Here is a 21,915-nt window from a genome sequence, read left to right on the forward strand (position 1 = left end):
TCGCTTAGGGGAGGGGCGAGATGGTGCAGCAAGGGACTCGTTACACGGCCCGATGGAGAGAAAGCCAACGCTTCCTGCAAGGTGCTTTCGCACTGCACCAATGAGCATGTGAAAGCCCATTTTGAAATCAGCTGGGTGCAATTATAAAACCAGGGACGTTGTAAGATTAACAGCAGGGAATTTGCTGATCTGCAATTTACACTAGCTTTTTCAAGGAAGTGTCAGCAGACCACAAAATGAATGGCTCTGGGATATTTAATCCTCATTTTCAAACATTAAAAATTCAAGGTTATTTGACACATCAAACAAATGGTCTTTAACCTGCTGAGTAAAATTCCTAATGGTCTACCAAATGTTATAAAGAAACAGTACAGAAATACATGAATACTCTCCAACTTCAACACAATAAAATCAGAAACTGCTATTTTTCCCCATTAGCATTGTGAAATCACAAACAATCTGGACTATGCATCCACTTGATTATGAAGAACCCTTGGTAAAGCATTTCAAACAACTGTACATGGGAACACTTAAAAGAATTCAAGTAAAAAGCTTTTTCCTTAGAACTGAGGTAAATACAGTCATAGTCTCCTTAGAGAGAGAACAACTCCTAAGAACAACAAAAAGAATCTGTTGTTCTTTGTTGTGTGCTAACAAATTTAAGATGCAAAAATTTTTAATGGGTTGTTTGGGGCTTGTTTTTTAATCAAGCCCTATAAGATTCAAACTTTATTTCCCTTTTTACACGTCCAGGGGTCTCTGCAAGATGTCAATCTATTCATGTATTTTTAATAAATTGCATTACAGAAATTGATGAAATTGATCCAAAACATGCCCTCTGCAATTACGCTGCTCTTGTAGCATAAGCTAACATGCCTTTGCAAAAAACTTCAATAAAATAACAATAGCCATCATTTCTATTTTATATTGCATTAAGCAGTATTGTAAAGAACTCTCTTTAGGACATAACTGTTCACTTAAGTTTTCACCTGTAGCAGCCTTTTGTCATCTCCCTTTTACTTCCTTTGGTTTACCTGATAAGCACCCCTGAGGTAGCAAGTTTAGTGTAGTGTAAAACTGCATCCACACTTCCAGCTCACAAACTAGTAACTTCATGAATTATACTGAGACAGTGTTCTTTATATAAATGTGCAGATTGACGAAACCAAAACTAAGGCAAGATGTCTGGAGAAAAAAATGTGTAACTCAGCCCACAATAAACCTCAAAATAAACTTCATTTGCATGAGGACCTCGTTGTTGGTAGACTCTCCAAGGATTACCAATGACAGTATTTCCACATTAATAAGCATAGTTTTCTTTCCATTGTGTGCTGTGATCTAAAATTTTTCACCAAATAGCCTTAGACATGATTTCCCACTGCAGGTCATCTTCTGCATGTGAGTGCAGCAATATGGGCAGGACCAAAGGAAAAAAATCCAACCCTGAACTTAAGTGTCACAAAAAAAAGAAACAAAGAGTGTAAAGAAACCAGAAATGTACCTTCTTTGCCTGTTAGAATAGTCTAAGTTAGATTATGTTTTTGTTGCAAGAATATCCAAAGGCAGCCCTACGTAGAAAGGCTGACAGAGGAACCTAAAACCCCTTTATGTCCCTTCTGCTGGCTGGGGGTCCCAGTAAATGGGCTCCTGACTGAACAAACAGGGCAGAGCACAACTGAGCTCATACTCAAACACCACACGTGGAACACTTGCAAGGGGAAGGAACTCAGGCACAGAGTGCTGTCTCTGCCAAACACAACAATGTTCCTATCCCACAAAACAACCTTTTCCATGCACTTTGGAACAACAATCCATCTTACTTCCATACCTCTAATCACATTGTAATAACATAATTTCTCACTGAAATAACACACAGCCAAATGCATGGCAATTTCATGACAACAAATAAAGTCAAAGAGCCAAAAGCAGTTCTTGAATGTTGCAGAAATAGCTTTTTGTGATGCAGAAAATATAAGCTCTAATGTGCCGTGGGCATAGAAGAATCAATAAGAGGAAGATACAGGCTACACATCCACAAAGGATTCCATCAGTAAGATACAATAAGGAAGAGAAAGCTTAAGTAACTTCAGGCAATTACATCTACATTGTTGATGAAGACCAAATAAAACATCTGAATCTTTCAGCCATATATTTGCAGCTGTAGATAAATAAATTGGTTACACTAGAAAATCATTTTGGCCTTCATACAAAGATGAAATTTCTACACATTTGCCTGCCCACAAGCTTAAAAATACAATGTTTAAACTTATAAAATTAAAATATATTCTCACATATTATGCTGACTAAATCCTGAGATTAAACTGTAATGGTTTCACTTGTTCAAAACAATTATTTGTGCCCAAAAGCTTTAAAAAAAGTTGTTAGCATAAATCTTTCTGAAATATGAACATACAGTATGTTCTCATATGGAGAAACATATGAAACAGAAGATTTCCAAGTCTACTTTTGAGCTTACAGAAACATATCCACACTTAATTATTGCTCTGACTCAAATTGAAGGTTGAATTAACATTTCAAAACACAAAAAATAATGTATTAACACAATGACTAAGCCATTAATTAGAAGAATATGGCCTTAACTACCTATCACTTCTCATTGCCAATTCATTAGTCTGTATTTTGTATTATCACATAAAAGCTCCTACAGTCAGAGTTCACCATTTCCATGTTTCCTCAAAAGTGTTCAGAGTGAAAATAACTGGTTTCATCCTTACAAAAACACTACCTAAAATGAATTTTCTTTATTTCAGGCTTTCTTTGAATGTTTACTTGACAATAACCTATCTTTATGTATGACTCCCACATGCATAATAAAAATACCCACATCATTATGATCTTCAATTAGTGAGCAAGACTAATTTTGTTGTCTCAATATAAGAAAGCTCCCTGAGCGCTATTGGATAGAGAGAAACAAGAGTTATATAGCATCAAAAAACCACACTATGAGACTTTCATAGAGACTTAATGCTTCAGTTCAGCACTTGCCAACTATTCTTGAGGGAACACAAGTAGTACCAATTTCATTGATCCATGTGTTCCATCTGTATCCAACACAGGTTAGGAAACAGCAACCTCATAAGCAACAAGGCCAGGAGCTTTCAATGAAATGAGTAGTGAAGGTCTAACTTGACAAATGTACCAACTGTTCAGACTGCCAAACCAAAGGGGAAAAGGCTTCATAAGTCTGCAGACAGAGCATGTCCCTCAAATACCACTGCAGGCACCTGTCAAGCTGGTGGGACTCAAGCTTAGGGGCCCCTTCCCCAGAAGCCTGAGCTGGTACACTTCTGGGATATGTAATACAAACCAATTGTTTTTAAAATGCACTTCTTATCATTAGAATTACTTAAATCTAAGAAACTTATTTTATCCTGTTTTCTGCAAAATAGTAGTCTGTAAGGTCTTCAAAGGGTACACAGAATTCCAAAATGATAAAGAGCTCTGCAGAACAGCTTGGATGCTGGTTTAAGATTACCCCATACTAGCACAGAGCTCTAATGTAATGCCTGTAATTATTTCTTACTCAAGGAATAGTAATTTTATAAGCAATTTCTATAAGGCAAATGAAATTTGAGCACTAGTTTGAGAACAACTGATGTCTGGTGCAAAATGCATCCATCAGCACCGAGGAAGCTCTTTGGCTCTGCAGTTCTTGCTCCCTTGAAGTATCAGATGACCATCCAAGCCATTTTTCAGAGTAGCCAAAAAATGTACTGCTTGTTCCTGCATGCTCCTGACCTGCCAAAAAATTATTTGCACCATTCTTTCAGGCAAAGGGGTTTATAAACTCAAAACACTGTGAGCTGAAATTCTCCGTCTAAAGGGCATCTTTAACAGGTCTCCCATCATTTAGAAACTTTTTGGTTTTGTCTGCTTAGCAGGTTTTAAACCAGCAGGAGTTAAACCAGCAGCCACTACTGCACATCCAGTTCAGAATGCTGATGTGTATATGTTCTTTTCAAGCTTAACACTCATATAAAAATTTGCAGAATACACCTGTCTGTGTATTAAGTTTCCAAAACCCTGAAGAATACCACAGCCTTATTAACTTCAGAAGGAATGTGAAATGTTACTTTGGAAAGAGGAAGCTGAATAATAGTTGCCTTTTTTGTTTTTAAACTTGCCCTGCAATGGCATTTAAGCCCAGAATAGGTCCTATGAATAGAAACTTTTCAGTGGGTGTTTGTGATTCTTCTCCCAGTTTATTCCAAGTCTTAAATTGTTACATATAAGACAGATCTGGGACATCACTCCAATGAGGTCCTTCAAAGGCTTGATAAGCCAAGCCAAAAAAGAGACAAGACTGTCTCCCTTCCCAGCTGAGTGACCATCACTATGGGCATTTGTATGAGCTTGCTTTAGGAGTTTTCAGTCCAAAACAGAGGAGGAAAATATAATGCCATACTGGAGATAGAACCAAGAGGTGCCTGCATTATCATGTCCTCTATATGCAAAAATAATCAGACTTCAAAATATGTGGTGACAGACTGAGGAGTGTTCAGAAGCAAAACTTCATGAAAAACAGACTTTCCTGACAATTACCACTGAATAAAGGTCCTACATATTCCAAGTGTGATTTCAAAGATATTTAGTCATATCATTCATCTGTCAGTTCCTGCCTCTTAGTAATTCTAACATTACAGTTTAACTTCAGCCAAACTGACTGGAGGAATAGAGGTCTCTGAGGATATCAATCATGTGCAAGTTTCTCAGAAGTAGGTTGCAAGCATAGAATAAACACCAAGAAATCCCCACCACAGGAATAGGAAACAAGTGAGAGGGTAAGGCTACCTAAGCAACAACAAGCAGAACATATATAATGAGAAAAAGGATTAAGAACATCAAAGGGGAGAAAGTCCAGCAAAATGCTATATGTTTCTATTAAAACAGCACACCTTGACAGAAAGTTACAGGTAGTCCTGTTTTCTAAGGCAGGCATGAAGCCATTGCATGTTTTGGAATTAAAAATGCCCTGAGTGAAACATCCTCCTTTTCTTCTGATGTTTTCAAAGTATTTTAGCACTACTGGAGCATGCTTTACATCTTTGGTTTTCACACAAGAAGTTCCTGAGAATGAGAGAGGTCACAGAATTGGATAGTATGACTTCTATGAAAGCCAAAAGTCAATGTTATTTTTTCCTAGATGGAAACCACCACAGTCAGGAGAACATCTTCAATACAGACTAGAAAATGACTGAAAAGAAATGGTTTCTTTTACCATACTTGAAGTTTGATCTAATAAATACACTGTACATGCAGCAGATAGACACCTATCTGACCTTCTGTTAAATCCACTGCAGACAATTATTTCATTAGCAACATCTCAATGAGGAAAAAAAGCAAAAACATTACTCTATTTTGAATAAATTGTACTGTGATTATAATAGAACTCAACTAGAAAATTCCTAAAATCAGAATGTACTACATTGCTTCAAACATATTTAACATGTCCAGAAACAGTCTGTGGTAGGTTGATGACAGGTAAGGATCTAACCAGCCACTCACTCACTCTCTCCCATAGTGATGAGGGAGAGAATCAGAAAGGCAAAAATCAAGAGGAGAAACCTCATAGGTCAAGATAAATAAGTGAAAGGGGAAATAATAAAAAAAAAACCCAACCAACCACACATACAAGTAAGGCAAGCCAAATCACTAACCACCAGAAGATTAATGGCCAACCTCAGCAACAGCCACTTCCTCCTAAATTATTGCTGAGCAAGAGATTTTAATATATGGAGCATCTTTTCAGTCAGTTTGGGTCAGAGGCTCCAGCTGTATCCCCTCACAACCTCTTGCCCACCCCCAGCCTACTTGCCAGGGCAGGAGAGTGAGAAAGGGAGAGGCCCTGACATGGTGTGAGTGCTACTCAGCAATAGCTAAAACACTGGCATCTTCATCAACAGTTTGTCACAATCCAAAACACAGCACCATATGGGCTGCTGAGAGGAAAATTAACTCCATCCCAGCCAAACCTGCTACCAGTCTGACCTGAAAAGTCCTTTAGTATTAAAAACTATGAGATCTTTGCATTCAAAAAACACTACTGAAATCATTCTGAGTCAAAGTATGTGATTAATCTAAAGATGCCTTTGATGTGTTGGTTCCATCTGTCCATACAGGAGAAAAAGTATTGATATATAGCCCTAAATGGTTCCATGGGACTATCAAAAATATTTCTAGTGAGCAACAGACACTGAATCACAAAGATAAAACTGCTAAACTATAAAAGCCCTCCTGAAAGACCCAAAAGCTTTGCAGCCTTGCCTCATCCCTTCCCCACACCTTCAATGAAGATTTCACCCATTCACTATGTGATGTGGATGGACTGTAATCTTGAGTGGCAATTATCAGCCAAGCAAGGTTATATTCTCAAGGCTATACTCAGTGGAAAAGATTAAATCCAGCAGGGTGTGATTAGCTGGAACTGCTCTCCACAGTGTCAAGACCAGGCTGGAGCAAGGATGTGATTCCACTCTGGATTGTTCCCTGTAGGGCCCAGGCTGACTAGGCTAAGCATAGCCTCCAAAACATGGTTATCCTTCTGCACCTTGGGTTTTAACAGAGGGCTAGTTTGATTAAGACTGTCCTGCAGAACTCTTGGAGGGGGAGTGTGATGGGAGGAAAGAGGGACAACACCTTTGAGATTTATTCCAGTATGGATAACATGTAAAGATCCTTCAGTTATTGTAGAATTGCTCAGAATCTGATTCATCCCATCCTATCTGTTTGAACAAGTCCCTTCAGGAGAAGCAGTTTTCAGTAGTGGAATACTTTCTAAATGGTCTGTGCAAAGTAGCCACAAAAAGTAGATCTGCTGCTGAATAATTCACAAAGAATTAATAAAGCATCTGTGCCTCCCCTGAAAAAATAAGGGCAGACTGGTAAAAAAACAAGTGAAAATGAGTGAGAGAAAATATATTAATAATACATGTCTTTTATCTGGTGAAGCCTCAAACTACTCCAGATTCATCTCAATTGCTGTTCATGCTTCTTAACACCACATCAAGAAGAGACTGTGATTTGACATATTTGGTGCTACATCAAAGCAGCAGAGCAGAAAAGAGATGAGTCTAACAACCTCTCATAGCCAGGAGATGCAGTGCTTGCACAATACTCGTACCAGTGGGGGTTTCCCCCCCTGCAGACAGTGAGAAGGTTCTTCCCAGAGACAAATGCAACTCAGTCCTTCAGTCCTGCTGTTTTAAAAACAGTGAAAGCTGATCACATCTCAATTATAAAATAATCTGCTGAGATCAGGATGGAATCTCAACAGCAGTGCTGTTCTGTGGATGCTCAAATACTTGCCATCCATTTCTGAATACACAGAAGACTCTCATTAGGTTCTATAACAATTGTTTTCAAAAAGACCTTTTCATACAACAAAGTTGGTACAATGCTTAAAGCAGAAATGCCAATGGTTTATTTCTTACATCATTCTAATGAACCTAAACATTTCAAAACCAGAGATGATACCTTCCTCTGAATGGGAAACAATTCATAATGCTACTTTTTGACTCCAATGGACAAAAGCATTTGCTAGCTTTCAGTTTTAATTCACTGCAACTCTATCACTTTCCCCATCTTAAAATGCAAATCCTCTTATGAGCAAGGAGTACAATTGTCATCACTATCCAATCCAGGTGCTAAGGGTGCTGGTGATTTACACTTTGTAATTAACTGAGAACAGGTAAGGAGGGTTGCTATTGCCTGCAGGTCACTGACTCTACTGCCACTTCCTGGGAAACCACAAAGTAAAGAGGAGAGCTGAGGAGAAGCCATAAGCAGTTCAGTGTAGCACTGACACTGCTAATAAGTGAGTATCACTTGTCTCCAATTCTTCAGAAGTACTTTTCAAAGTATTTCTGCTACTTTTAGCAGATTCATTCTCCTATGGAGTGCTCACTAATATAGTAACCAGTACAGTAACAGTTTCAGAACTTACAAATAAGGACGAAATACCTTAATTAACAAACTGATAAATAGAGTTCAGGGGTGAAAGTTATTACTTAAAAAAATTGAAACCACAAATTACAACTGAATCACCATGACAGAACAGCTTAAGCAAGAAGTGTGAGGACTGTTACTTGATCTGAACTTGAGCTCCACAAAGGAATCTCAAATCACATTTTCTTATAGCAGGTTGAATTATCTAAATGCTCATTAACATAATGAGCATTTAGATAATTACAGTGAATATTACTGTCAAATTAGATCCAAACTTTGCTAAGAATTCAAGCAATGATGTATTAAATACTATATTATTACCAAGTGCCATTTCCCTGACCACAAGCAAAGTTTCAAAATATTGATCCTGGACTCAGTGTTACTTATTGACCCCGGAGCTTCTGCGTATTAATACAGATTTCTAAATCACAGCATTTCAGCAGGAATCTAGGGCAACAGTCCTGGCAAGCACCAGTCCTTAAAAAACACCAGCAGCTGTTGGTAAACTAATTGCACAACTGTTCAAAACAGAGTATTTCTTCTTAGTATGTTTTAGCAAGATGCTACAGAAAATAACACCCTACTTCAGCTTTGAAATTACTTCAGTTAGGACCCAAATACCTGAGTGAATGTGACAGCATGTTATAGTTAATGTAGGCCATTCTCCACTTCTTCCTCCCCTCTGTTGCCTTTAAAACACCTAGAAAATAGAACCTCAACTAAAATCATAGAAGGTTTTAAACCACCAAGTGGAACAAAACTACTAGCTTAGAAAAAAAGAAAGAAAAGCAGAAAGCATTACTTTTCTGTATAATTTTGAGAGAATCATAAATCTTGCTAGTCGAAACATTTCTGATCATCTCATCTGATAAAAGCCACAAAAATAAAAAAATTATAGGGAATAACATCAAGGATAAAGATACTCAGTGGCTTCTATTTGAGAAGCTTAACTGACAAAGCTCTTCATCTTATAAAAAGCAAGCAGCTGAGTTGGGAATATGACATTCAATCTTTGAAAAGATGAATGGCATAGAAAAGGCACATAAAAGGCAACTACTAACTATTTAAGACAACACAGGCATTAGCAGACAATTAAATTACCCAGCAGATGTTGGAAAGCAAAGAAAAGAAAGTACTGCAGAACTCATTGCCAAAAATATAAAATCAAAAAGGAACAGAGAAAATCAACAAGCCAGGGTCCAATAAAAATATGTAATCACTATCTCAGGAGTGGGACAGCAACCGAGGTGGGCACTTGTCCTTCATTTACAATCATCAAATACAATCACTAGGGCTGCAAAAGACCTCAAGGTTCATCAGGTCCAACCATAAGCGAGGCTCTGCCATATTCAGCACTAAACCACATCCCCAAATGCAACATCCACGTGCCTTTTGAACACTTTGAGGGATGGGGACTTCACCACTTCCCCAGGCTCCCTATTCCAATGCCCAGCTGTCCTTTCAGTGAAGAATTATTTCCTAATGTCTAACCTAAGCCTCACCTTAAGATGAATTACCAGTCGTAGTTGGAAAGGATCCACAAAGCTTACCCACAAGTCCAACTCCATTTTTAATGAGTACCTATACTCTGAAGAATTCAATTTGCATCAGCTACTAACAGAGCATCAGAGATTCAGATCAACTCAAGGCTTCCCCTGGGCATCTTAACTACTGGTTAAAGAAAGGCTGATATAACAACAAACAGAAAGGGGAAAGGCAAAGGGAATGGAGCAACAAAAAACTTAATGCACTTGTGCACTGCAGTGCTGGGCAGCATCCTTGTTGGATGCCATACAACACCGAATGGAGGCAAGGAAGTTTTCACATTCCTTCTATGTTTATTTCCCTTCAGCTCTAAGGGAAGTCATCACAGACAGCTGAAGTCATAGCACTTGGATTGCTGAGGACACACAAGTTTAAATTAAGAAAGAAAGAACTACAACCAACACTTGCCAGAGTTCTCAAAAGCCCTCTAAGACATTTCATGAAAAAAACAGAGATCACCAAAATAAAAATGGTTTAGTGTTGCCCTTTCTCTTATTACAGAAAATCATTAACTAAGCTAATGAAGGCTGGGATAATCCAATTTTAATGAAAATTACCACATGCATATATTTGTATGAGGGATGTGGATGAATATTAACTATATAAAGGAATTTCCAAAATAATACAGGACTATAGAAAAAATACATAATACCAACAAAATTTTACAGCTTCACGATCAGCAAGTCAACAAATTACCATCAGCTCTGTAACCTGTAGTTAACCCTTCATTTCCTCCCACCGTTCACAAGAGCATCCTCACATGCTCCAGAAGCGAGCGGGGCCGGGCAGCTCTGCAGAGTGTGGCAGCAGATCCCGCCTGCACTGTCCCGGCTGCCGCCCTGCGCAGGGCGCTCTGAGCACAGCAGAGGGCAGCAGCTCTCCACCGCCACGGCTGCCTCTCCCTGCTGCAGCAGCAGCCTTGGGAGGTAATGCCAAGCACTAAAAAGGAGAGTTTCCTTTTCCTGCTTCCAAAGTCCTCCTTTTACAGAAGCACACTTCACTCTCTACAATGACAGAAGGAAATCACTCTGATATGCAAGCAGCAGATCTGAACTAAAAACAAAACCAGAGAAGAAACAAGTTGACTCTATCAGAAAGGTTTCATTTCCTTCGTTGCAGTCACAATCTGCTGCCCAAGTTGTTTCAATGTGCTGTTTATGAATTGCAGAACACTGGTGAGCCAATGCACAGAACCTAAATTTTATTTGAGTCCCTGAATGAACAGATGAAGAAACATTTTAATTAGTGGTAGAAAAAGTAAAGGTTTTCAGATTGCCAGTTAGCAGTCACTGAGTTGAAACAATCCTATTTTAAAATTAACTTTCCTATTTAGAGTTACCAGATATGTACTTTTACAATCCCTGTGACAGCAGAGATACATTAGAATATGCTACAAATGGTGCTTAAAGGATTTGAGATGACTAAAAATCCTTCTTTTTGGATCCAACCCAATCTGATGCTTTTTGTTCAAAATGCTAAGTGAGACATTTTTCTGCTAGGTCTCTCACACAACCTAACACATAATGAACAACTTAATATGATCTTTAAAATCATCTAGCTACATCATAATGAGCTTGTGGTATGTACATTATTGTTATAAAAGTCTTTAATTAACTAATTACTTTAGCAGCAAGGATCCTTTTGATTTCCAGCTTTAATTTATTTTGGCTTAATTCTTTTTGTTCCCATGTCAGCATCATCTCATTTGAAAAGTCACTAGCATCTTTTGAATTTGGAAACATATTCCCTAAGCCATCAAGACAAACCCTTCAAACTTTTTTTTCCTGCCCCTCCCTCCCAGACAGTCCTTCCCTCACCAGTATTTCCAGCTGTGTATGTGCAATTTGCAGTGGCCCTTATATAACACACTGTAAAACAGAACTTTTCCACCTCCTCAGAATACCCCGATGCCCTCCAAAGAGTATTTCAATCAATCAAAATAAGATCAGGAACAAAGTTATAGAGACCATGCAGCTTCTAGCCCACCTACAGATTTTTTTCCAGTCACCTGAATTATAGCTCCTGGCCTAAAACCAGCTGTGTACATCAGATCCTGTAAACAACCTATTAGGAAGTTAGGAAATAAATAAATGGATTCATTTTTCACCATACAAGTGACATTTCTTTCTAGGAAACTTTCTACAAACAGCTTTCAAGACACATTTAATCATAACAGATCACTTAGTTAAACCCTAAGTTAAGTACTTAGATCACTAAGTTAACTAAGTACTCCCTTGCCATTTCCTTAGCCTGAAGAAAGATGAAACCCAGCAGGTAAGAAAGATTTCATGTAATAAACAGTTCTCCTTTTGCCTTCTTGAGTAACTGTTACTATACAAGTTAATTACAAATAGCAGCAGAAAGGTGGTTTGGTTGGGGATTCTTTTTAAATGAACTGCAACATCATCACCTCAGACTGCAGAATTATTAAAATTATTTCAATTTCTTCTTCATTTTGAGTCCAAAGGACCAGTTCTTTTGAGGAGAACTGTACCTGAATTAACTTATCTAAAGCTAAAGCAACGAAAACAGTAGATTTTTTAGACTCAGTCATGTGATATACTTGCATATACTTTTGGTTTTTTTCAAAGTAGAAAAACAGCAGACTGAACAATCAGACAGAGGTCTCTTTCAGGGTAAAACATTTACAAAAACATACAGGAACATACTAGAAGTCAAATGTGTACAGTTTTGAATTACTCCATATTTTCAAAGAAATAATAAGCATACGAAAATGAAAGGCCATCTTTTAATTACAGGAGAAAAATGGACCAAGTTCATCATTATAATACACTATCTACAGAGTGTTAGCAAAGTCCAAGAACCCTGCAAGAATGCAAGAAGTGACTGTTCCATTCTGGATTCAGTGCTACCACATTTGGTCAGCCCACCCCAGCAGCTGAAAAGAAGAAGAGCCTTTGGAGTTTGCTTAAGAGAGAAGCTCTGGAGATACAAGATGTGCAAGTGGTGTGTCACCTACACAATATGCAAAGCACTCCTCAGCAGTGGTGTCCTCACCAGGTAACCAAGGCACCCCAAACGCAGGTGGTGGCTAAATGCAACCATCACACAATTTTTCCAAAAGGCAAGAAAGAACAGCCAGAGGAGTGAGAATTCTCTGCAGTGGTTCTCCATCTCAAAGGAACATTTCAGAGAACTGTGAATGAAGGCTGGCACAGGCAGCCCCACCAAGGCAAGAGCAAAAATGTCTCAACAAATCTTATTTGAGGCACAAGTAAATTCACTGTTAGAGCACAAAGACTGAAAGAAGGAAGTAATTATTGTTCTAATGCTTTCACAGCATGGAGGGTAGGGAATCATTCTTCCAGGCAATATGGGTTTGTCACTAAAACCCCCTAAGGCCTGTTCATTCTTTGTTGGGCATTTAGATGAATTCAGAAAATGCTGATGATTCCTGCCCACACTGACCTTTAAGACAGCAGCTCTCAGTTATATTTTAAGTATGCATTAGAATTTAATTAAAGAATGTCCTTCCCTCCTCCAAACCAAGATATGGCAGTGTATGGTCTTCAAAGAACATATCTTACAAACACACTAACCTAACAAGGTTGAATATCCCTTAAATACTGATGTTCTGCACCTGAATATGTTTTCAAAGTTTTACTTTTTCTGGCCTGGTAAATACCAGTCCTAGGAATGAGATTCAAGTAATGTTATTCCCACTTATGAAAGTATGAGTAATACCCCCTGACAAAACATCAGACTATGATTAAGCCTCAAATAAAGTGTAAAAACACCCCTCATGTTAACAAAGCCCTGGTGCAATGCACTGCATTGACAAAAGAAGTGATCAAGCACAGTGCTGGCTGGCTAGTAAAACAAATCTGACTAGCAGCATACCAGATAATCAGCCAGTGAGCTCAGCCATCCTAAAATCTCACTTCAAATAAGAGAGGAAGCCTTTTGGGGTTTTTGCCATCAAGAAATCCAAATAGCTCTGTCTCCTGAAGGAATCGTGTTGGAGACCATATGCCCAACGATGAACAACCCTACATTTATTCACCCACTGTTTTTTCCCACTGTTTTCATTACAACAGGAAACTATGCCAAAATTGTTCACTCAGAGGGTCCAGTTCCATGAGCAGCAGCCAAACTGAGCAAACAGTTTGATTCTGCTGCAGAGAGAATCTCTGCTCTTCTCACCTTCTCCTTCCTAAAGCGTTGAGCTGTTAAGTCTTACCATTTACCTGCCTTTCCCCAGGCATCTGAATCACTTCAACTGCTCAACATTAATAGCTCCCCATCCCAGCAGCTATCTTCCAATTGCTTTAGTGCTTGTTTGACTTTTCCATGAGCTGTTTTCACTCAGTAGCCAGCAGAAAAACATACAGAGTTCTAGCAGGTTCCTAGCAGGTGGGCAGTGAACAAAAAAGGGTAGAAGCATTCTCAGCAGCACCAGCAACTGGGTTTCACAGTCACTCGTGCAGCCACAGATTGAATTCTTTTCCCAAAGTAAACAAGGTCAGCAAAGCAGAAGGGATCAGGAGTGAATGCTTCACCACTCTGCCACCATTAATACCTGGAAAATTACTCAGGCTATGATGATCAGCTCCTTTGAAATAAATCCACACAGTTCCAGGTAGGCAAACAGAGTTACAAAGATGCTTTGAAGGGGTCTTATTTGTAGGATTGATTTCAAAAAGTTATTCTCCTTTTTTACTATGGTTTTCAGCATCTCCATTCTCAACACATTCCACACCACGTTCTCAGAGTCAGTCCAACTCCCTGGTGCAATAAGCAAATATAACCCATTTGTCATTTATTTCTAGTATTAATTAGCAGCTTTTTCATTTAAAGCAGAAGGAGAAATAAGTACAAACACACACAATAACACAAGAGCTTCATGTTAAATTCATCAGCTTCATATAAACATCTCAGGAGCCTGATATTCAGTTTCTTGGAGCACACAACTTCCAATAAATACCAACATCACTGATGCCAGCATGAATAACTACACAATCCTATTAACTTCTGGGTTAAACAACCCTGTATGCTTGCAGCCATTTAGAGAGAGCAAGCAAACACAAGTAAACCAGGATTAACTTAGAAGATGCTCTGTATAAAAAGCAAACACCAAAGATTTATACCTTTGGTTTGTATTCTATGTACATTTTGATGAGACTAGATAATCCACCTAAGGGAAAGCCAAAGAACACTACAGAGCAAGTGCCTCTGGCTCAGGAAGTTTGAGTCTTAAACTGCTTAAACTCCCAACTGTCATTTGGGAGAATACCAAATACCATGTTAACAGAAAGAGAACTCTGAAATCCAGAGAACTCCCTTAGAAAGAAGTTAAATGCAGACAGCTTATTATATCCTTGTAATCCATATACAGTAAGAATGTAAACTTCTACTAATGATTTGCTTTAAGTTAGTCAAATTTTTCTCCTACTTCCCTATACAGCTTTTCAGATTTTTGCATATCAGGTCCCTTCATCATTTCCTCCATCATCACTCTCTGCCACCTGCATCACTCTTGGTGTCATCAATAATCACCTTGAAACATATTCATCTTCAAAACTCTGAGAAAGCACTTTCAGTTCCATCCATAGAATCCCAAACATAATATTTCTTAATTTCTTTAGCTACAACCACCAGCTATCTGATGTTGCACTGGGTTTCTTTATTTGCCCTGCAGAGATTAGAAGCATAACCCTCTGCCTAAATTCATTCTGTATATTAAAACTTCAAACTTTTTAAAGGGCTGTTCCCAACCACAAATACAGGCAGCTGGGACATCGTTTCTCCTGGCATGAGCACCAGGTCAGTGTTCTCAGCATGTATTCCTCACTGATTTTAGCAAACACCCCTTAAACCCAACATGGCAAACATTTCTCACACTTGGTCTCCTATTCCACATGAAAGCTGGCCAATCCTTTAGATTGCAGACAACCATCCTTGATTTTGACACTTCCCAACAATCTAGTAGGCAGCTGCTTCTTTAGCATTGCATTATACATCAAGCTTACATGCAGGAGCAGTATCATACCATCTGCAGATGCTGCCAACATTAGAGCTGCACCATTTTTTCACTTCCCAAAGCTTTTATGACTGATTCTGCACTCTTTTTTTCAACACTGTAACCAGATGACATAGCAAAGGCAAATGATTTATTATTAGTATTATTCAACTGGCTCACCAGGTAACTATGATTTATCCAATCAAATATGTTTGGAAAGCAATTTGCTTTTTAGTGAGGATATGGAATGTCGGCAAAATTAAGTCCTTGGCCAAAACCCATTCTGACATATCATTCACATGTGCCAACTTGGCAGAGCTGTTGTGTACTACTAAGTACTGAAAGTATTTCTTAAGCTTTCAGTCTAAAAATTGCCCATATAACTCATTTACATCTCATCAACAATTTTAAATTCAAAATTCTGTATTTTGCTCCTCCACTTAAGAAAACAAATTCCTTTGGGCCCACCAAGTAATTTCTCCATCAAGTTTATACATAAAAGCTTAGCTTTTATTTCTGTTTTCACACAATTTCCTCTCACATTTTATTTCCTACCAACATTGAAGTTTTCAGGTTTTATGCAGACAGTACATAACACAGAAGGCTAAAACTTGCATTGCAACCTCTCTGTGTTTCTTGAAACACTCGTTAGACCTGAAATATAGGATCAAGTACAGTGGAAAATCACCAAGATGGTCACTTGGCTTAAGCACAATGAAGAAAGGTTCAGGGAACTGGGCTTGTTCACTCAGAGTGAGCTGGAGCTGGTAACAGCCTTCTCATGCCTAAGAGGAGACACTAAGAAAACAAAACTGGGCCCATGTTGTGCACAGCAGGAAAACAAAACCAAATCAAAGCCCTGAGTGACCTGGTCTAAGTTGATGCTGCCCCTTCTTTAAGCAGACGGTCGGACAAGATCACTTTCAGTGCAAATTCCATTATGCACAAAATCATTGAAGCTGAGGCAAATTCCAAAAACTGACTGTAACAACAATGGGACTGAACTACAGTGAAAGGCACAGCCAAGGAGGAAAGCTGCAGGAATCACACAAACTCAGTGTCACCTTTCCCACTTGGGCCATGCCAGCAGTAACTGTGCTCCTGTGGTCAGGCTCCTTGCAGCCACATCATGAGCTCAGACCCCCACTTTATGAGGTCTCACAGCTTAAGTTTTACAGCTTAGGAAAAAACTCTTCACCTTTGTCCTCTAGTAACAGGTTGATGCATTATACATTTCTCCTCTCCTGAAATACTGGAGTTTGGTTACTGTCAGAAACAAGGACTGCACCACACTGATACTGCTCTGGAGCAGTCCAAGCAGGATGCTTCTTAGGATTTTGAAATAAAAATGGTACAAAACAATTGTTTTTTCACACTTGTCAGGCTAGATATATTATTTAAAGCCATTCTAGATCATTGTCATTTTAAATTCAACTCCTTCACTGGAAGTATACTATGGAACAAAGTTAAGAATGACTGCTAAAAATTGTTTTTTCTGGAAGAATCAACGAATTTTCATATTCTGTATTTTTAAGTGCCATGAACTCATTTAAAACTGTGACTTAAATAAAAATCATTACTGTAAGCTCAGCCCACGTGCCTGCTCTTAATAGTATCCATGGTTGCAGTGATGCAAATTTGCCTACCTACATCAAGCCAACGTGCCCACATAAGGAGGAAAAAATACTGTATTAATCAGTATTCTTTGCACTAGATTTGGGCAAAGTAAACCAGCTAGAACCTTTGAAGACAGGATAGAAATTAGTTTTACGACCTGTTCATCTATTGTGACTAGATCTGAATTTTGAACTAAGCAGAACAGAAATATCAAAGACCAAATTACAAAAGACTTTTGAAATCCACTAGAAAATTCATCTCACTGGCCAAATTCTTCTCTTTCCTACTCAGAAAAGAGTAACACTGAATTGTTTCAAATATGCATCCACTCAAGGTAGAGAAAGGGGAAGAATTTAACATTTTTACTAATCCTATCATACATTACATTAATGCTGATTTCAAAATTGCCTTACATGCAATGATTTTTCTTGAGATTTGAAATACAGGTTTATGTACAAAATCAAGGAATGTACTCTTCATTAGACTACAACTTCTGAATAATTAGATACACACAGGTACACAGGGAAGCCCACAGTTCTGTTCTAAGCCCTACTTTAAATAAACTACTTTCGTTGAAGCTACAAGGTATTACAGCATCATTTAGTTAAATGAAGCCAAGACTTCACAAGAAGCAGGCAGGAAGGATGAAGTGCTGATAACTCCAGGTGGAAATGCACCAGTCTAACCCTTGTAAGTCTGTGCTGTGCAGAGCTGATCTCTCCCTCTCCTTTGCAGCATTTCTGTGAGCAGTCTTACTTTCTTAGCAGCACAGAGCTAAACTAATCAGACTAAAAAACAACTCTCTTTTTTCACAGAATGTTTTCTGTTGGCTTAACTTTCCATATAAATTGTCTTTCTGCTCTTAGACAAGTAGATATGTGAAGGTGAACAAACGCACAAAATAAAACTAAAGGTAAGCACTTTAGTTATAAAAATGACAGCTCTGCCTCTGCCTTTTTTAAAATAAGTACAGTAAAATTAAGGTACATATCAATATAACTAAAATGAAGCAATCAATATCCAATCCCAATCTCACTGTACAAAAGAGAATATTCCAAAATAAATAAAGCCAAAATGCCACAAATTAATATCACTCAAAAGTGATTTTAAAAGGTATGTTTAACTTCCAAAAGAACTGTGACAGTTCAGACACCAGAAAGACTCCTTTGCTAGTGAGAGACAAGATAATTTCATTCACTCCGGTCAGCCTTTGCTTCCTTGTGTCAAAAAACCTGGAAAGCATCTTTTCTAAAAGCTATCATTAAATTCACCTAATATTCTTAAAGATGTTCAATTTTATTCTACTTCTTGAGAAGGAGAAGTTTGTATAAGCAAGTTTTAGGGTTTCAAATTATCCAGAGGAATGCTAGAAGTTAAATCAGTTTGTCAACAAAAAAAATTAAACTAGCAACTATCTCAACATCCAGGGAAAGGAGAGCAATACAGAACAATTTTACTACTTGAAGAAAGATAAGAGCCTACAAAAAACTGAGCTCACCAAGTCCATATTTCACAAGCACAGAACTAATATATTATGTTTATGCATCAGATTTTATCTTTAGCAGTTACAAGTGGACTGCATTAAAAACAAACTTACATAAAACTTTATCCTAGCACAGAAGTAATGACTCTACGTTATCTGGGCGTCTTCATCTCAAAGCAGCAAGATGTCAAAATAATAAAGCATCTTGAAATATATCCATCCCTAATACAACTTGCCAGATTCATCTTCTCTTTGATGATTATTTTAAACATGTCCTGATAAAGGTTATGTAAAATATAATTTGGAATTTCTTATTCTAGAATAAAAAGCAAACTACTATTTTAGCACATTTAAAGACAGTGAATTTTTACAAAAGAGTGCCTTACTGCAGAATCAGAGGGGAAAAAAAATCATTCTACTACACTTTTCAGTATGTGCATAATTAGCTCTTCAAAGCATTAACATCTATGATTGTTCTTAGCAACAACTACAGAATTGATTTTGACGATCTGTGCAGTTTAAAGTTTAAAAAAGATCAACACTAGAAAACCATCAAGGCATTTTCATTACAGGCAGTAAAAACTGGAAGAAAGATTCAATAAGAACTTCCAAGATGTAGGCATTAATCAAAAGCTTTATCGTCTTACCTTTGTTGTTACAATGCATAAGCAATCCATCCTTTCAGCATAGCAGGTATATTTCCAAACATTTAAAAGGTTTATTTTCAGTCACAGCTAAACACCATCTCAACAGAATGAGAAAAAGCACACTTATTTAATAGTCAAAACAGCTGAGTGAGTGCCAGCTTTCCCTTTGGATTCATTCAGAGGTAGAAACACCATGGAGAAAAAGCAGCAGGCTAAAATACAAATGCTCTAACTTTCATGAAAAAATTCTTAAACCTATTTTGGTTATCTATGTCTGAAAAAGTTAAATATATCCTTGCAAATATTCCACAAAAGATGTCAAATCCTGTTCCATACCAGTTAAGTACCTCTTCGTATTCTATTTCAAATACTCCTCTGTCAGGATTACCTAACACATGAGCATCACAGGGAATCATTTGATGAAATGCAATACAAAACTATTTTACAGCAAAAAATCTCAATTCAGCTTTTCTTAGCTGGCTAGAATTTCTAAAATGAAGCGTTTGTTCAAAAATAGTTTTGGTTGCAAACAAGTATTTCTCCCCTAACGTCATTTCAGCATTTGCAGACTGCAAAATAACTGATTTCCTAAGCAGTAATGAATGGAATATTCCATGTAGATCAGGGAGAGGAGAAAGTGGCAAGGAAAGAGTAATGCATATTGCAAGAGAAATGCTATTTTGAGCCTTGAATTAACCTAGAATTTCATTTCCTTTTGTAAGGCTGTAATGCTGTGACAAGGCAAAGTTTGAATGCGCAGGCATTGTCTTCTGTGCCTAATTAGCACAGCTGGGAAAAGTCTAACTCTTGGGCACAGAACAACCTCCTGTGCACTCTGAAACACTAACCTGACAGTTCCATCATTGGTAAGAACCTTATTACATTAATTTCCCACAAGAGGCATTGAAAGCAGCTTGTAAACTCGGCTCCCACTGTCTTGTCCTATTAGGTCCCCCACTAATACCTTTGCTGCAAACACCATGAAGTATATATTGAAAAAACTCAATGACTAATTTCAAGCCATTAAATCTCATCTGTATCATTCTGCTTTTATCCCAAGATGTACAACTGACCATATTTTGCACCAAAACACTCTAGAATATACTGTGTATCAAGAGCACTCCCTTTAAACTTTCTGCAACTTGGCTCCCAGCTCTTCCATACATACTGGGAGAAGTGGTGGGGTAGGGGGGGCTATTAGAGGGGGGGAAGGGGGTATATAAGGAAACTAATCTTTCCAAAATCACACATTTTGTTTTATGGGTTGATGATATCTTTATAGGACAAACTTGAATGGAATTTTAAGATAAATCTTACACCATTCAATCACTAAGATGATGATTTTTACCTTGTATGTCCAAGTCAAACCAGAGATATTTTTCATTTTCACACTGTCTATAAAATCGGTGCAAATTTTCTGCTATGACCACCTAGGTGAAATTCTCTCTGCTACAAAGCATCAGAGGAAAAAATATGCATCTTTCAGACTGCTGAAACTGGCTGAACCCAGACAGAAGGCTAGAAATTCTAACTTCAAAAAACAAAAAAGAACAAATTAGGCTGATGAAACATTCCTGTGTCAGAAAACGGAGGGAGGGATTACCTTCATAGCTGAGTGCACACAAGGTATCTCACAAAGAAATTCTTGCATTTCCCAAGTACTCTTCTAGGAAGACTATAATGTTCAGAGAAATTAACAAAGTGCAAGTATCCAAAAAGTTAAGGAAATGCATTTTTAGGTGACTTGGCACATGTCCAGTGTCTAGGCCAGAAACATCTTCAATGACTAACACAAGACATGCAGTCAGTCCAAATGTACATTTCTTGCACAAACAGCTCTAGGAACGCCAATAGCACACGGAAACTTGGCTTGTCCCTCATGCTCTGTCCATGAAGGTCAAAGATTAACAATCCTGCTCACCACTGAAATTTCTCTCAGCCACCTTGGCACAAGATGAAGCTTTTGCAGATTAATCCTGGCTACAATTAGCTTATGTTGAGAATCAATCACTTTTAGTCTCAATTTTTTGTTCTCTTGCCTTCTTTGGGACACTTTTAGAACTAAGGGTCATTATAATTTCATTTTTCTCCTCTCCCACTCGCCACCACCCTTCCAACAAGACCCAGGACCCATTAGTCCTGTCAAAACAAGCAAGTAACTTCCTTCAAGTTCCAATGCAGACTATGAGATGTAGTAGAGACCTATCGAGAGAGGTGAGGAAAAGGCATTTCTTTGCTCAGGATCTGTCATCAAGCTGCTCATCATGAACAGACACCCAAAACACTCCAGAGCAGACAGAAAGTCATCTCATAACAAGTGTGTTTGAAATGTAGTAGTGCAGGCACTGCACAAATCAGAGCAGGATGCACAACCAAGGTACATTAGAGCCCTTTACCTAGCACTGCACCACTACGATGGATTGATGGATTAAAAATCCTCCTGGTAACTGTACATGCTTCTCTCAAGACCCATCTTCAGCTAACAATGTCCACACACAGGGGAAAAAAATCCATACCAGTAGACCAAAAGATTTTGTGGCAAACAGCAATACACATTTTCATAAGTATAGTGTACAGAGAGATAAGCACTCCAAGATAAGAGCGCTATGCATTAAAAAAAAGTATTTCCAAGACCAAAAGCAGTTTCTGCAGCCCTTTCACTGGAAATACTGCATATA

The 21,915-nt window shown here is 38.1% G+C and overlaps 1 protein-coding gene across 14 annotated transcripts in view; it reads right to left on the reverse strand.

The window, feature by feature from the left end:
* Positions 1-21,915, reverse strand: part of DLG1 (discs large MAGUK scaffold protein 1) — a 141,521-nt gene that overhangs the window by 96,469 nt on the left and 23,137 nt on the right. Inside the window, exon 1 of one of the 14 annotated variants that reach the window (XM_077183968.1) lies at positions 19,238-19,836. The exons of the other annotated variants lie outside the window; for them this stretch is intronic. Within the exon in view, the coding sequence (XP_077040083.1) occupies positions 19,238-19,267 (30 nt within the window). The 5' untranslated portion in view covers positions 19,268-19,836. Of the gene's footprint in view, positions 1-19,237; positions 19,837-21,915 lie in introns of those variants that run through there. 14 annotated transcript variants of the gene reach the window in all.

Source organism: Agelaius phoeniceus, chromosome 10 (assembly GCF_051311805.1).
Source record: "Agelaius phoeniceus isolate bAgePho1 chromosome 10, bAgePho1.hap1, whole genome shotgun sequence".
Lineage (NCBI taxonomy): Eukaryota > Metazoa > Chordata > Aves > Passeriformes > Icteridae > Agelaius > Agelaius phoeniceus.